At 37.0% G+C, this 18,231-nt stretch overlaps 1 protein-coding gene across 1 annotated transcript in view; it reads left to right on the top strand.

Annotated features, from left to right (window-relative positions):
* RFC1 (replication factor C subunit 1) overlaps positions 1-18,231 on the top strand; it is a 78,210-nt gene that overhangs the window by 40,126 nt on the left and 19,853 nt on the right. Inside the window, exons 5-11 of the mRNA XM_059382646.1 lie at positions 5,167-5,399; positions 6,427-6,504; positions 9,659-9,736; positions 10,935-11,022; positions 12,254-12,537; positions 14,915-15,022; positions 17,050-17,229. Coding sequence (XP_059238629.1) covers positions 5,167-5,399; positions 6,427-6,504; positions 9,659-9,736; positions 10,935-11,022; positions 12,254-12,537; positions 14,915-15,022; positions 17,050-17,229 — 1,049 coding nt within the window. The remainder of the gene's footprint in view (positions 1-5,166; positions 5,400-6,426; positions 6,505-9,658; positions 9,737-10,934; positions 11,023-12,253; positions 12,538-14,914; positions 15,023-17,049; positions 17,230-18,231) is intronic.

The raw sequence follows: 18,231 nt of genomic DNA, 5'->3' as shown, positions 1-18,231 counted from the left end.
TGACAGATGCTGGCGAGGATGCGGAGAAAGGGGAACCCTCCTACACTGTTGGTGGGAATGCAAGCTGGTGCAGCCACTCTGGAAAACAGCATGGAGGTTCCTCAAAATGTTGAAAATAGAACTGCCCTATGACCCAGCAATTGCACTATTGGGTATTTACCCTAAAGATACAAATGTAGTGATCCAAAGGGACACATGCACCCGAATGTTTATAGCAGCAATGTCCACAATAGCCAAACTATGGAAAGAACCTAGATGTCCATCAACAGATGAATGGATCAAGAAGATGTGGTATATATACACAATGGAATACTATGCAGCCATCAAAAGAAATGAAATCTTGCCATTTGCAACAACATGGATGGAACTAGAGCGTATCATGCTTAGCGAAATAAGTCAAGCAGAGAAAGACAACTATCATATGATCTCCCTGATATGAGGAAGTGGTGATGCAACATGGAGGCTTAAGTGGGTAGAAGAAGAATAAATGAAACAAGATGGGATTGGGAGGGAGACAAACCATAAGTGACTCTTAATCTCACAACAAACTGAGGGTTGCCGGGGGGAGGGGGTTTGGGAGAAGGGGGTGGGATTATGGACATTGGGGAGGGTATGTGATTTGGTGAGTGCTGTGAAGTGTGTAAACCTGGTGATTCACAGACCTGTACCCCTGGGGATAAAAATATATGTTTATAAAAAATAAAAAATAAAAAATTAAAAAAAAAAAAAAAAAAGAAAGAATATGGTAGAGTATACCTGACGGGCAGTTTAATGCTTGATAATAATAACTACTATTAGTAGCAATTAGATAAAAAGATAGCATGAACTCTCTGAAGCGGGTGACCGAATAAGCAGAGATGCTGATAAACAATGAAAGAAGTAAACAGCCTCTGCCTTCAGCTCAGGTCATGATCTCAGGGTACTGGGATCGAGCCCCGCGTCAGGCTCTCTGCTCATCGGGGAGCCTGCTTCCCCCCTCCCCCTGCCTGACTCTCTCTGCCTACTTGTGATCTCTCTGCCAAATAAATAAATATCTTAAGAAAAAAAAAAAGAACTAAACAAAGGAAGGTGGAAAGGAGAAAACTAAAGCCAAGCCTTTTCTGTCTCAGAAAGCCAGGGGGTCAGAGAGTTTCTAGAAGATGGTCAATTTATTCTAAAATATTAGATCAAGGTTAAAAAGAGAGAAGTGTAATATATAGATGAAAAAAAATCACCCATCATCTATCCATTTAATTTAGATTTAAATGTGAATTTAAAAGTATATCTATAAATAAATATATGTAGATATAAATGTGTCATTAAACATCCTGTTATGTCACCTGTTTTATCACATAGTAAACATATGAAGATGTCAGTAAGTATGGATATATATTACGATTTTCCATTTCATAGAATTCCATTGTGTGGTTGAACATAACAATAGATACTTAAGTTACTTGTTTTCCCATCGTATAAATGCTATTCACTTACCTCTGCTTGGTGCCACTGTCAAAGTTGAGGCTGTATTTTTTGCCTAAACCATATTAGTCACTTAATTTTCCCTTTATTTTTTCTTGTCCTCCTGTAGGCTGTTCTCTATAATTTTGAGTGAACAAATGTGGTGATAAGCATTTTGATACATACATCTTTGTGTGCTTGTTCATTTATTTTGTTTTGTTTAAATTCTTAGAAGTGGAGTTGCTGTATGTAAGGTTTCAGTACATATTGCAAAATCTTCCCCTGTAAGGATTTTTAAAAATTTGCTGTCATTGCCTGTTATGTGTTTGAAGGTTCTGTTTCCTTACCACTTGCCAACAGTCTTCTTAATGTGATAATCTTAGAATTGTTTGGTCTCACTAAGTTTCATGTTAGCCTGTCACCTGTAAAATACTTCTGAGATTGCTGGAGATTTGTTAAACTAGGGATTGCAAGTATCTGCAATACTGTTTCCCTTTCTTAGCCTACACCAAATGGCAGTGATTGATCTTGTCTGAAGTTCCAGAGACAGAAGTTCTCGAGTAATTAGAGAAGAACTGTAACAGAAAAACAGTGACTGACTTGGTCCATTTATTTAGTTCTGGGGTTTTCTGTCATACTGTTTGTAAGTATGGCTGGGTATAGTGGAAATGGAATGTTACTTCTCTTGGCATTTTTTAAGTGGCGGGGGGCAAACTTGTAGAGAACTCTCATTTTGCAGAGACAATGTAGTTTTGTTCTTTTTTTTTTTTAAGATTTTATTTATTCACTTGTCAGAGAGAGAGAGAGCACACAAGCAGGTGGAGCAGCAGAGGGAAAGGGAGAAGCATGCTCCCCACCGAGCAGGGAGCCCCATGCAGGACTCCATCCCAGGACCCTGAGACCATGACCCGAGGTGAAGGCAGATACCCAACTGACTGAGCCACCCAGGCATCCCAGTAATTTTGTTCTTTTATCATTAAGATAATCCCTCCTGCCCAGAAATAAGAGTTGTTGATGGGATGCCCGGGTGGCTCATTTCCTTAAGTGTCTGCCTTCAGCTCAGGTCATGATCCCAGGGTCCTGGGATTGAGTCCCACATCGGGCTCTCTGCTCTGTGGGGAGCTTGATTTTCATTCTCCCACTCCCCCTGCTTATGTTCTCTCTCTCTCTCTCTGGCAAATAAACAAATAAAATCTTAAAATTAAAAAAAAAAAGAAAAGAAATAGAGTTGTTGAACTGAAACCACGTGAAAATTGTAAAATTTAATAAGCTCTCAGATAAGATTAGGAGCCTTATCTTACATACACTGGGATATATTTTTAATTTTGCACTTACTGCCTAAGGAGATGTATTGGTTATCTATACTTAGCAGGTTCCGGTTCTGTGTTTGTTTTGTTTTGTTTTTAATTCTAGCCAGGATATCAGCAGTGTTGATCTTGTTTTGAATCTTCTTTTAGGGTACTTTGCATAATGTTTTTTTGACTACTAAGTAGAACAGTTTGCTGAGCTAGGTCTCAGCTTAACTGAGTCTAGGGATTTAAAATAAACCAGCCATAAATTAAAAATATTATTTGGGTTTCTGTAAGATAATAATTAATTATGTTATCTTACAGAAAAGGAAAAGAGTTTCAGATTATATTTTTAATGGTTATTAGGATTATTAAGGGTGATTTTCCTGGCTGTTGTACTTAGGTGGAATGGTGATCACGTCACCTCTCCTTTGTAAAACCATCCGAATCAGACACAGAGACAGATTGTCAGATAGGGAGAACAGATATATGAGTGACTGAACCTAGTCTGTTGGCTGACTCTGGTTAATAGTGGTTAAACTGAAATCTGGTAAGGACATCAAACCATCAATGTACTTAGGAAGATTTACGAATGAATTTTTATTTTAACCGTGAAGGTAGATTGAACATGTTGAAGATAAATAAAACAAATATGCTTTAATTAAAATCTTTTGGTTGTGGTTTAAAACCTGCTTACTGTAAAAAAAAAAAAAACCTAGCTTAATAAGCAAAATGGAATTTGTTAAGCCGTTGTCATTTCTCAGTGAAGGCAGGAATGAATCTTTAGTGTCTTAGTTTAAGCATGTTAGTTCGGCAAACTGATCAAGGGTAAGATTGACTCCCATCTTGATAAGTGCCCACTCCTGGTCCAGTTGTTGGTGGCAAGGAGTGTGGAATCATCTTAGAGATTTATCCATGACTATTGCAGGCCCTTGGAAGGTAGGTAGCCTGAGGTGTAAAATCTTTGGGAATTTGTAGGGAAGGAACAGTTCATTTGTAGTAAATTTGCTTTAAGTGGTGCATTACTTTCTATGTTTAGTAATCAGAAACCTGTAAGGGTTACACTTTGTAAAGTTTATAGTTCCATTTTAACATGATATTAGAAGGTAAGACTACATGCTTTTTGATTTTTACATATCTTAGGTACTTTGCTCTTTGAGATGACAACCAGAGAGGAATAGCACAGTGCCCGGCAAATGGTCTTGGTTCATTGAGGGCAGACTTGAGAGGAAGTGACTCACTCCTATGTGGCCTTGCTCACCAGATTTATAAAGCGACCCCCTTCATTCCCACTGACCTAGTCTTCACAATTGCCTTGTAGATTTTTCTTTTTATTAGATTTCTTTGGTTATTAGGCCAACACAAAGAGCGTTCTATCTTGTGAATCACTGAACCAAACCAAAACAAAGTTTATTTAGATCCTTTTGAGGTACACTGTGGTATCTAAGCATTAGAAAGTCTAGAGGGCTTGGAAAAACTTTTAAAATCAGATGTTTAATGGGAACTTTTAAGAAAGATAAAATGTAACAAAACAAATGCTTAAAAAGTCTTAAATCAAGGGGCAGGTATTGCTGGACAGTCCACCTTCATATGTAGCCGGACTTCTTGCCACCTCTGCAAATGCCACCTCGTCCAAGGCATCAGCACTTCTCCTGGAACAGCATTAGCTTTCAGCATGGTGTTCCTGCATGTGCTTTACCTCTTGACAGTGTGTTCTCCAAAGAATAGGACTTAAGTTGGATCACTTAATACTCTGTTAAAAATTTTTCAGTGGGTTCCCATTCTAAATAGAAACTAACATTCTTTCCATGACCTAGAGAGTCCCACATAATTTGGCTCCTACCTCTGTCACCTTAACTCTAGTGCTGTAGCCCCTTCATTGTGCTGCAGTCACGATGACCGCCAAGCACACTCATATTTATGCTTCTGCGCTTGCAGTTGCCGTTGTCCGAGCGGTCTTCGGTGCTCATCAGAGCGGCTTTCCCTGACCACCATAACTGAAAGAGCACCCCTCGTTGCTCTTTAATTCCTTCTTCCTATTTTACTTTTTCCTTATAGCAATTACAACTTGACAGCATGTATTTGTTTACTTCTCTTATCTTTTTCTTCTTCTAGACTCCAAGCTTCATGGGATCAGGGATTTTGTCCTTTTTATTCACTGCTCTGTCCTCAGTGTCAGCACATAATGGATTCTCTAACTGTTCGTCGAATACATGCATAAATAAATATATTTGTGTACTCTGGGTGGTAATTGGCGGAAATTGTTTATTATATCTGTGATACTGGTCGATGTGGGGATGAGTGTTGAATTCAAGAAATAGGAAGAAAAGAAATCAGCATTCTGTAGCTTTCGTTTGCTTTTTATAAATCTGGGGAAGTTGTTGCTTTATATAATTAGAATCGATGTTTTATCACAGTATTTGGTTATATTCCATTTAAGATGAAGAAGATGATTTTATGTGTAAGAAAGCAGCCTCTAAATCGAAAGAGAATGGAAGATCTACAAATAGTTATCTTGGAGCATCACACATGAAAAAGAATGAAGAAAACACTAAGACCAAGAATAAACCTTTATCACCAATAAAACTTACCCCCACGTCAGTGCTTGATTATTTTGGAACTGGAAGTGTCCAAAGATCAGAGAAGAAGATGGTAGCAAGCAAAAGAAAAGAGGTGAGTGTTTAACAGGCAAGCAAGAATGTTCAGATTTGTACCCACTCACTGTTACATTAATAGAAATTCAGATGTTAAAAATAGGTCAACATATTTTATTAATGAAAATAATTTTCCTATGATTATGATAAAAAATATTGCCATAATTTTAGAGGATGAGGAAGTTAGAATATTGCACATTTAATTTTTTTTTTCTAAGATTTTATTTATTTATTTGACAAAGCACAAGCAGGGGAGTAGCAGGCAGAGGGAGAGGGAGAAGCAGACTCCTCACTGAGTGGGAGCCTGATGTGGGGCTCGATCCCAGGACCCCACTGGCATCATGACCAACAGAGCCATCCATGTGCCCCTGCACATTTTTTTTTTAATATTTGAAAGTGGGAAAAGATAATTTAAATCACAAGGATAGATTGTAATTCTTAGAGTTTAAATACTTAGAATGCAAACTCACTTTACCACTGATCTCAGCCAGACCAAATTAAATGATAAGCTTGTTCCCAAATAGGTCATAAGTATATAACTTACAAATAGGGCTTACCTGTTATACTTTTGACCTTTTTACTTTGGCTGAAGTTGGATTTATTTTTTTCTGAACATTTAGAAAACAAATAGAGATAAGTTACAGTGAAAGTAATCTCCTGAATTCAACCCTGCCCAATGGTGTGTGTTTGTTGATTTCATTAGTGCCTCCATAGGATAAAGTGACCATTCACATGTACTGGTTTTTCAAAGTTCTGGACTATTTCTAAGGCCAGGATGTTGATCTACAGGTCTCTTTGGGGGTACTTTTGAACATTTCTGTAGAATTAAGTGAGAACCATCTGTTTGTAGGATATTTGCTCATTAGGAAATTGAGTATGGTCAGGGAATAGATGTGAACCTAACTTCTGGCTGGTGTGCACTGAGACTATTTTATAGCATAAACTTCTCTCTCATTGGTGTATTTAATAAGCTACAGTCAAGAAAAAGCACCTAATTTTTAATTTAAGGTTTATGCTGATCTTGCTTGATTTTCTTTGAAATATAGCCTTCACAAAATGCAGATGATTCCAGATTAAATGATGAAGCCATTGCCAAGCAAATGCAACTTGATGAGGATGCAGAGGTATTGGCATTTTATTTAAGTATCATTAACAACTTTTGTACCTTGCTGTTTAGTCTACTCAGGCAGACACTTGGAATGTTCTAGTTTAATTATGGATTGACTCTTACTGTAAGAGTTGTGTGTAGAATAAGTTAAAATCTAATATATAAAAATCTAGATTTATGTAAAAGATAAATGGTCAGAGCAGGGGATACTTACTTAAAAATTTATTGTTAGATTTCTTTGAATGGAAGCCTTTTTTTAGTATAGTTAAAACAATTTAATTTGGTCATATCCATTTTCTTTTCACTATGGGCAATTTCAGTCCACTCCTGTGACTCTAAGTTCTGTGTATATGCTCATGATCCCTAGATCTATTCCAGAGTGCTCTCTTGTGAGTGGTAAACCTGTTATATTCATTCAACAAATACCAAGCATTACTGAGTGCATGGCACGTTCTCGCTAGGTGTTGTTAAGGATACTGCAGTTAAAAAAAATATCAGGTCATTATAAATGCTGTGAAGAAAAGTAAAGGGATGGATAGATAGTTTTGGGGATGATTAGTGGGGTTATGAGTGTTCGTTTTAAAAAGAGGGGTTAGGAATGCCCCACTGAGGAAGTGACATTGGGGAACAAAATGAAATGATAATGGTGGGCCTTGGGGCTGACTACCTGGAGGAAGATTTCCTCTAAACAGAAAAGCAAATGCTTTTCTTCAGGGAGAAACATTTGAGTTTGATGAATTTGGAAATCCTGTAAATCATGACGAGTCTCTGGAACCTACCAAAAGGACTTGGAATAGTAAGGATTTTGGATTTTGGTCTCTGTAAAATAAGAAGCCATTGGAATGGTTGAATATGGAAGTGACGTGATTTTATGGATCTTAAAAGGAAATTATTCTGGCTGCTGGGAGGCTAATAAACCATGGTGTGGCAAGATCAAAAGCAGATTAGTTAAAAAAAAAAAAAGGCAGATTAGTTTGGTGACTGTTATGGTTATGTAGGTGAGAGGAGATGTTGGCTTGTACCTTGATGGTAATGGAAGGGATGGTGAGAAGTGGTTGTAATCTGTACGTGCTTTGAAGGTGCAGACTTGCAGTTGTTGCTGACAGATTGGGTATAAGGTATGAGGGAAAGAAGATGCAAAGATGACTCCATGTTCTTTGGCTTGAGCAACTGGATAAATGGTGATATCATTTTTTAAGGTGAAGACTGCTACAAAGAAAAGAATTAGGTTTTGGACATGTTGAGTTTGAGATGTCTAATAGGTTTCAAAATGGAGGTGCAGAGTAGGTGTTTACATAGAGGAATCTGGAGCTGGGGGTCCAGGGCAGGGTGCAGAGTCGGGGAGGGGGTTCTAAACTGAAGATGTGTATTTGGGGACATTAGCAGTTGAATGGTATTGGAAACCAGTGTAACTGGATGAGATCAGGGGATAGTATGTAAGCAGAAAAGAAGTCTCAAGATTGAACTCTAGGGTTCTGTTAACATGTAGAGGTCAGGAGGAGGAAAAGGATGATCCAACGAAGGAGATTTAAGAAAGTGGCTAGTGAAGTAGGGAAATGAGGAAAGCTTGGTATTTTCTGGAAGCAAAATGAAAATATATTTCAGGGAGGAGTGTTTGTCTCTGTCAGAGGATCCAGACCTGATGACTGAACAACCCCCCCTTCCTGTTCATGAGCGTAGGGATCACTTTCTCATACTTCTTAAACTGTATTAGAAACCCCTCCTACATCCTGAGTCGCACCCCATTTTTTAAACATGCATTATAATTGCTATTTATGTGTTTCCCTCCTTGGAGGCTTTAAGCTCCCCTCGTGCGGGCTGTTTATGTTTCACTCAACCTTTGTGACATCAGTTGCTTATTTCGGGGCTTGGCATAGAAAAGCCTCTTAGTAAATATTGTGAGAGAACAGTGTCCAGTTTTCTGAACTATATCTGATCACATTTTATCACTTTGACAGTCTGTAGTTCGTGTTTTCAAAATCTTTTCCATCTTACTTGATTACAGTAAATTACATGAACTCTGGTGCCATTTACATTTCTTCTGTTCTGGCTTCTCAGATCCTTTTTACTAGAAGGATACTATGTAGTGTGAAATTTTGGAAAAATGGTGTAGAGTTCAACTAGGAATCCTTGCCGGGCAATTGGAGGTTTAGAGTTTGAAAGACTTTTCGATGATGAAGATCTTTCATACTGTTTACAGTGTTAGATATGTAGCTCAGTTATGGTGAGTATATATTAGGCAACAGAATGTATTAATGTGCATCTGTCTGGCTTGCTTATGGCTCTGTGTAGCTCAAGTTCATTTTAGAAAAAACAAGAAAATGCTTGGTTACTGTGTTCTCATCAGGTATATGCCAATTTCCAAGCCTTTTCTTTTGGTTTGGATGGATTTGGAGGTTCTTTCCTTTGTTTGAATAATATAGGGAGGCTTTTGTTTGCTGTTACATTAAGCCATTTTATCAGGGGGCATAACACCAGTTAGTTTGTAAGTGAGAACTGTATTCCACTGCTACACATTCTTTTCTGGAAAAGCTACATTTTACTGCAAATGAAAACACTAGAAATAACAACAATGTAATTATAGTATCTGTGTGTTACATTAGCCATGTTAGGAAAACTTCTGATATGATGATTTAAATTTTAAGAAGTCAGAACAGATACATTTGAATTGGTGATTGAAAATTAGAATTTGATGATTATAAGTGGTAGTTACATTTGAATATTGTGTACAAAGAAAATATAGTTTTCTTGATTTCTTACTTTTTTTGTGTGTGCCCTTCAGCCTGTTGTTTTTCTGTTAGGGTGAGATTCTTTTGAGAGCTCTTTGTAGAGTTCAAAATAAACAGAAGTAAGAGATCTGTAAGTGTTGTATTGGGACTGTTAAGAAATAAGCTATAGACTTTGAGCTTTATAAGTGAGAAATGTGACCAAAAATATGCTCAATTTGTCTGTTTCACCTATAAAACTAGAAATAAATTGTTCTGAAATCTAATTTGGCTTAATGAAGCAAACCTGTGATTTTGTGAACTATTAATATTAAGGAGAAGAATGTCATACTTTCTGGAAAATGTTTTTTCCAGTTTCTTCTAAGTATCATGACTCAAGCACTTAAAAACTTCAATTTACAGAAAGAAAAAAAGCAACTTTTATTCTGTTGATACTTTTTACAGCTGGAGAGACAGCTGCATGAAGATGAAGAGTTTGCCAGAACATTAGCCATGTTGGACGAAGAACCCAAGACCAAAAAGGTAATGTTTCACCAGGCTGATTATTTGCACTCGGAGTATACACTGCAGATCAGGGTTCCCTTTCATACCTGTGTATTCTAGGCTCTGGAGATACAATCATGAGTCACTCTTCTAGAAAGAAGCTAAATTATTTTAATCTATAAAATCTATAAAAATGTTTTTGAAGAAGCTCATCAAGAAACTTATCCTTGCTAAAGGAAGGTTGATCGAGACAAAGCCAGCCACACCCTTCCTTCACAAAACAATGAATTATAACTTTTACTTTCTCTGTCACAAATGGGTTCTTATGTACTCGTTTGGAGAATAACACTTACAAAGGTTTCTAAGGAACGTAAAGGTTAATAACTTTAATGTTAATTACTGTCTTTTTGGGAGCACAGTTTTGCTGTTTCTAGTTAGGTCACTTTAAGATCTGTGTTAGGACAGTCTCAAATAATAATGAGTATATTTTGGGAAATCTTTAAAAGCATTGGTGTTTTTTGTTTTTTTTTAATCACTTCATCTCCAAAAAATTGGCCTTGTTTCCATTGAATCATATTCTGTTAATATGTATCAATATCTGACTATTTTAAAAGATTTTACAGAAGGAGGGGTATAAGACAGTAAAGAGTTGGGGGGACTTTGTCATTTGGAAAAGCCTTACTCTCCCAAAGGCATTCAAGTTATAGTTATCAAAAAAAAAAAAAAAAAATACTGTGTTATGCATCCCAGTTTGTGACTTCTTTGTAAAATGGAGATTTGAAGAGCAGTGGAGAGAGTGGATTTTTTTTTTCCTCTCTTGAGAAAGTGCTCTGATTGTTTTTTTAGTTTAGTCTTTTGGGTTTAGATTTTAGTTTTTAGTTGTGTAATACTAACTAACAATTTGAGAATCGAGATGAAAGAAACAGAAGCAAGTCTTCCATTCTCACAAGTTGGAAACAACTGTGATAATTTTTTATAGATGTATTTTTTATAACTTTTCATCAGTTTCTTCACCTGTAAAGTTAAACATAAGAAAAAAAATGCTTCATTTTTCTCAGAAGGTATAGGGATGAATGAATAAAAATTTATTGTATTGTCTTCTTGCTTTGGAAGGTGACCCTTAAGCTTAGAATTAAAACTTAAGTTAATTAAATTAAAACTTTGGTCAATTTGAACAACATATTTTTGTGGTAGTAGTTTTCTTAGTATTTGTCACATTTGACACAAATTTTCTTAGGCTCGGAAGGACCCAGGAGAGAGAGAAGCGTTTTCATCTGTCCAAGCCAATTTAAGTAAAGCAGAAAAACATAAATCTCCTTATAAAGGTAATGCTAACAGGAAAGTAAGCTGGAACATTTACAGAAGAAAATTCATGATAACTTGTTTAAACATTCTGTTCAGTAATTGCCTTATATTGTTCGGTAGACATTATTTCATAGTAGTATTGAACCATGTTCTTCTTAGATACTTTGAAAGCTGTAATTGGATATTAGCTGGTGTTGAATGCCTGTCTATGATTGTAGTAAAAAATGTATTTTGGTTCTTGGTTTCACATTAATGGTAATTTCTAAGTGTAGTGCAAAATATGGGCCTCAGTGTATCATGGCAGAGAACTAGATGTTTTGAGCTCATAGAGTTGACTCATAGTTGTCCAGGTCATCTGAATCTCTCCTGCTGATTGTCTGTAGGTTTTATTTTTTACTGGTCCTGATAATCTAAGCATCTGCTAGTATAGATGGTCTTAATCCTGTAAATAAATTCATTCATATAGTCTTGAAATTACAGGATTTGGAGCTTTTAGACTATATTACAAACACAGAAATTTTTAAAAAAATATATTTATTTATTTATTTATTTGAGAGCGTGTCCTCGGGTGAGCATGGAAAGGGAGAGAGTGGGAGGGAGAGGGTCAGGTTTTCTCTGTGTTAAGTTTCTTCTACTCAGTAAGTTTTCTCTGTGTTAGGTTTCAGGTCACTGAAGTTTATCTGTGGAGTAAAGGCCATGTCCTTAGATGTAGTTTACTATATCTATATATATCATATATATATCAATGATATATATATCATTTGAAGTGATGAGTCATTTATATTTATTTATTTATTTTGGTGGGGGAGTGGGGAGGGGCAGAGGGAGAGAGAGAGTCTTAAGCAGGCCCCACACCCAATGCAGTGCCTGACACGGGGCTTGATCTCACAACCCTAAGAGCCTGACCTGAGCCGAAATCAAGAGTAGGATACTTAACTGATGCCCCATAAGTCATTTATAGCTGTCCCTTAAGTCATTTATATTTCAAAAGTCATAACAGGCACCCCATTAGTTATTTATATCTAAAAAGACAGATCCTTAATTTGAACTGGTTATATAAAAATGCACAAATGTTTAATTTTTTAGTAAGTGTTCTGTGTAAAGAACTAAAATCTTAATGTGAATGTTAAGAAATCATGATATGACATTGTATGCTACTAAGATTATTCAGTTGAAAAATGAAAAAAAAATCTTGATTTGGGGAACCTTTTATCCCCAAAACAATAGTCATAATGTTTTCTTTCTTCCTAGTAAAAACAGAACAATTTTCAGATGACAGAAAGAACTGCAGTCCCAAGAAGCAATCTAAATGTGAAAGTTTGATAGGATCTCAGCAACATTTGAAGTCGTCCCCTCACAAAATAGGAGAAACTTCTCCAAAAGCCAGTTCCAAGGTGGCCCTTTTGAAAAAAAGGGGAGAGAGTTCTTATAAAGAAACAGAGCCTATGGCTTCAAAAAGAAAAGAAAATGCTGTTGAATTAAAAGGACAGACAAAAACTCCTAAGAAACCCAAAAGTTCTCCAGCTAAAAAAGAGGTAGAAATTTTCTAAAAGTGTATCATTTGGGGGCTATGTGTTGATTTGGGTTTGACTGCTTTCAAGTTATATTTTTAGCCTTATAAATCATTATAGCACTTTTAAGCTATCTGACTTAGATGCTGTTGTACAGTATAGCTTATTAGTATAGCTAAACTAGCCAATATTTATTATTGAGTGTATTGGAGATTGCACTAATACATACAATATCTCATGTAATCTTCACAACAACCCTGTGAGATGACTTACTTTTATTATTTAGTTTTCGGTGAGGAGGAAACAGTCTGATGAAAGAGTTCAGTAATTTTTCCAAGATCATGCAGCTAGTAAGTAGCAGAGCCAACTTTAAACTCGTCCTCTGAGGCCCAGAAAACAGCAGTATAATAACACAGTGGCTCTGAGCACGGACTCTGGAGGCATTGTCAGATCACGTAGCCCCACTATGGAACAGATGTGTTACTTCCTTTCTCTTCAATTGGTTTCCTCGTTTGTGAAAATAGGGATAATAACAGTATCTGAGTTAATATTGAAATATTGGAATAGTGCCTGGTACATACTAAGTGCTATGTTTTTGCTATTATTATTAAAATCATTTGGATTTGTCCTGAGGGTACCCCTTTTTGCTCTTGTGTAACAGTGTTGAAATAATGAAATCATTTGCAAAGGCAAAAAACAATGAAATAATGCAGAATGTTTTTCAAAATCTTTGTTCCTGTATATGTTTGAGAACTGAATGGTTTCTTAGAATCTGTAATTTGGAACCAACTTAGATAGTGAGAAGCCACTATTCCTTCAAGCCTCTTAGGCACATAAAATTAAAAGTAGAATATTGTCTATTTTAACTGCTCATCACCATTATTTTTTTAGTGCAGAACAGTGAAATGGTGATTTCTAGATGCTTTTGGTTGTGGTTAGTGCTCATAAATATAGTTAAGGGAACAATTAAATTTTTGGTCTCTAATTTTTCTTCACTAAATACTTATCTGGTGGATGAATGTTTTCTTCAGGCATACTAAGCATGTTCATTTTATAGAGGCCGGTCTATTTTTATTAAAGGAGAAGAAATCTTTAAATGTTACTTTACTCTTCACCTTATTTTTCAAAGGTGGAATAGAAATGACTTAGAACTTTTACTTTTAGCAGTTTGGAGAATATCTGAGGGTTTAATAAATTCAGTCTTCTTTGGTTAAATTTGGACTTCATAAATGGGTGTGTTTCAAAGTTACTTTATAAGTGGTTTATAATTCAGAATTATATTTTTTGTAGAATTAATGTTATAAATGAATAATTTTCCCATTTTGGTATGCATTGGACTCTCCTGTGAAGCTTGTTAAATATATGGTTTTATAGTCTGGACAGGTATATTTTAATAAGCTCAGATTGGATACGAATGCCCTCCAGCGTTTGAGAACCACTGTTAAAAAAGTAGGGTTTGAGTTTGGGAGCAGCCTCTGATGACTTACATATAGCCAAAGAGGCTTACTTATTTTATCGATTAAAATTATTTGTATAAAAATTATATTTTTTCAATTCTCAAAGGGATTTGAACTGGCTTATAAGTTAAAAAAATGAAAAATAGGAAGCAGAAAAAACACGACACCATTCTTGTAGTGGTTCTCAGATCAGAATTATCTAGGATGTTTTCCCCCAAATACACGTGCCCTAGACATACCCCATATCTCTGATTCAGAAAATTGGAGTGAGTCCAAGGATATATAGTTTGAAAAGTTTACCCAGAATTTTCCGAGGTAGATCCTTAGTAAGTTCTCCCGAGAGAAACAGAAAAGAGAGATTAAACCTGGAAGGGAGGTGGTGGCATATGGAAATGTATCAGCTTTTTGGAACAAAGCTTGCCTGTTGTTTGAACCTGCTGTATATGAAGCCATCAGTTCTCAGCCTGTTGTGCTCATATACTCATATACAGGGCCATTTACTTTGTTTTAGGGGTGTGCAAGGGTATGGGTTAACATGGGGTATCTTCTTGTGTGATCAAGTATACTTGAGGGAAAATTAATTTTTTCATTGAAATATGCATGAATATATTATGGAAAAGAACTTGAAATCCACATGAGTTTTTGAAATAAAATACACTTTTTTTGTTTCTCTGTTTGGGGGTAGCAATTTGGCTCATATACCTAATCTTGCATTAGGCCCTTGCAGTATGTGCCTTTAGAGAGTCAAAAAGCTTGAGAGGAGCTGATGCAGGGAGGTGTATAAGCCAGACATGTCTAAACTGGGAAGTACCTGTGTAGCTAAAATGTTAATTTCAGGACCAAAGATAGAAGTGACTTAATTTTATTTAGTGATACATATTTTTAATTTTATGTGAATTTTGCATGACTTTATTCAGTTTTTTTTTTTTCCCACTTTCCCAAAGTCTGTAAGTCCTGAAGATTCTGAGAAGAGACGCACTAATTATCAAGCTTATCGAAGCTACTTAAATCGAGAAGGTCCCAAAGCTCTGGGCTCCAAAGAAATACCAAAGGTATGAATGTTGAGAGGCAAGCTAGTCTGTCAGGGCCTCTGGCCGCTGGGTCCATGCATGTATTTACTGTGTTCCCAGCAGTAGATAATTGATATTTAACAGTTAACACAAGGGTGCCTGGCTGGCCCAGTCTCTGTGGAATGTGTGACTCTTGGTCTCAGGGTTGTGAGGTTGAGCCCCCCTGTTGGAGGTTAGAAATTACTTAAAAAAATTTAACAGAAAAGCCTCAGTCGCCATCTTTGTGATTTAGGGATATTTATTTGTGTTACGAATTACAGCTTGATTCTATAAAGAAGAATTTTCCTTTAAGTAATCCACAACCCTAGCGGGGCTCAGTTTTGAGGAATACTTTGGTCACAAGACCAGTACGTTTTGCTGATAGTATGGACCCACCAGAAAGGGAGATTGAAGCATACCAGAACGAGAAGGATAATCAAATGTAGTATGAGGTTTCTGAGGCGGTAGAAAGGGAGAGGAATCAGATCACAAATGGAAATTAGTAGTTTCCTGATAAAGGGATAAGGGTGAATGTTAAGGGGCTGATGGGTTGTGTAGGAGGCTAGAGGAAGGTGTTAGCCTTGCCTCTTGCATGTGGTGTAAGACAGACTCTAAGAAAGACTCAGCAAGCTCATCTGCTTGAGGGGACTTTTTTTTTTTTTAAGATTTTGTTTATTTGAGAGAGAGCATACAAATGGGGTGGGGGTGGCACAGAGGGAGAGGGAGAAGTAGCTGAACAGGGAGCCTGATACAGAGCTCGATCCCAGGACCCTGAGATCATGACCTGAGCCAAAGGCGGACGCTTATCTGAGTGAGCCACCCAGGTGCTCCTTCTTGAGAGACTTTAGGCAAAGTGGAGTCCTTAGGGGACTCAGTGGAGGCAAGGTGCTGGAGGGAGTACTGAATAGAGGTTGAGGATACTGGGTCGCATGCTGGGCCTGCAGTAAGTGTTCTAGAATGGAAAAGTTTGGTTGAGAGGCTAAAAATGCTGAGATTGGTTGTAAGATATATATTCAGAGCCACAATGGGCGATAGTTCAGGGTAGGCGATTAAGGTGTGGGAAAGAGGCTTGCATGTGGACTTTTCCAGGGTCATTTTGAATTTGTTGAGAAGAATTTAAATACTTTAGTGTTCACAAGATCATTTCAGTCCTAGAATATAGGGCTTGAAGGGACCTTGAGATGTTGTTAATCAAACCTTTTCTCTCCAAGCAGATTCATAGCTTTTTTCCCCCATCAAGAAAGATTCTTCACTGGAATGGTGAAGGATTGAACATGTAATGGGGCAGTCTTTGAATTTTGTTTAACTTTTTCCTTTCAGGCTTGTTTTGAGTCCATGTTGATCTCAGTTCTCTATTCAAAGGGAAATAAGTCTCTTGGAATGGTTTACATAATTTTCATTTTGCTTCGTTGAATCATTTTATTGAACCACTGCGAAAGGTTAAAAGAGCCTATAACTGTACCCAGTTCCAGTTAAGATTAAATGTCTCCTCTATCCGGTTCTCTTTGTCCAGTGTCTTTTGTATATCGAGTTATCTTTTAATCAAGAGATAATACTTGCAGGTTGTTAGATTTTCTGTCATAGGGTAAACAGTCAGAGAGAAGGGCAGGAGCTCAAACTTGTTTAACCTTTTTAGAATCAAATCTTTCCTTTTTAACAATAACAAATTCTGTAGGTGGATTATATCTTGTTGTTTATTTAAAGCTTTGCAAGTAAACTAGTGGTTTAAATATTAAAAAATACATGAGAGTAGTATGAATGGATAATTTTAATAAGGTTTGTGAACTGTCTTGGATGTATATTTTTCATTGCTGGTTTTGTAAGTTTATTAAATGTTAACCTACGTAAGGATTTCTCAGACTTTAATTTCAGGTTCTGCTTATATGCTGTGAATTTCCTGCAAATTTTTCATGCTGAGATTATTTATGATGTCAGATGAGAAAAATCAACTTCCTGCAGTTTTGATGCCAAATATTTCTTTGGAAGGCTACCATGTAATTTCCTCTCTGCTTGAACGTTTTGGTTTTTAGGGAGCTGAAAATTGCTTGGAAGGCCTTACATTTGTAATCACAGGAGTGCTGGAGTCCATTGAACGAGATGAGGCCAAGTCTCTAATTGAGCGTTATGGGGGAAAAGTAACAGGAAATGTCAGCAAGAAAACAAACTACCTTGTCATGGGTCGTGATAGTGGACAGTCCAAGAGTGATAAGGTGGGTCTTGCTGTCTTCTCAGCACAGTGAAATAGCCTCCTTGCCTTGGCAGGGTCTTACTGGGACCATTTGTTGTAATGCCCTCTACACAGAGTCAAGTGAAGAAAAAAATTGGAAAAGTAATTTCATCCCTATATTGTTTCTTCCACAGAAGTGTTCTTGGCTTTACCTTAAAGATTTTGGTTTTCTAGTTGAAGGCATAGTTCCTGTTTAGTTGACTTTCCTAGTGTAATATTCTAGTTTAGATCACTTTTCAAAGATAGAAGGAAATGTACTTTTCTTTTTCTTTCAGTCCTAAATATACCTGCATATGCCTCTGTAGTCTCCATCTTAAGTTTTGTTCATTGAAAGCTCTTTTAGTGTTGGGGAAAATTATGTTTAGCTCCAAGTAACAGAATATCTGGCACATGTGGTTTGGCGAATAGCTGCTTATTTTCTTACCCAATAAGAATCGCACAGGCGGACGATTGCTGGGGACAGCCCCACAGCTCAGTGACGTAGCTAGGCTACTTCTGTCCTCCATCTCTCTCACCCTTCTGGCAGCTTTAGTTCTGTGCACGTTGCCTTGTGTTGCAAGATAAGTGTAGGCATTCAAATTCACATTTAAGGCGGAAAAGGAAGCAGCGGCAAGATGTCTCACTAACTGTGATTGGCCTTAAAGAGTTTTCCTGGAAATAGCTCTTGTAGAATTCCCCTGAAGTCTCATTGGCCAGAGCTGTCACATTGCTATTCATAGCTTATGAGGGAGTTTGGGGAGGATGAGGACTTTTCTGATTCTTTAGTCATAAGTCATCACTTGGAGATGAACACATCAGAGTTATTTTAACAGGGAAGTTGGTGGGAGAAAACAAAAACTTCCAACGAGTCTGTCTTGGAAGGCCCTAGTGACTTTGCCCCTCCTAGGGTAGAAGAGAAGATAAAGCAGTCCACAGAAGTGCTAACATGACGTGTCCATTGCCAACCTGTCACTCTCAGGGGATGTATTTGTTATTTTCTTTGTTT

This window comes from Mustela nigripes, chromosome 1, assembly GCF_022355385.1.
Source record: "Mustela nigripes isolate SB6536 chromosome 1, MUSNIG.SB6536, whole genome shotgun sequence".
NCBI lineage: Eukaryota > Metazoa > Chordata > Mammalia > Carnivora > Mustelidae > Mustela > Mustela nigripes.
This window is presented reverse-complemented; position numbering and strand designations above follow the sequence as displayed.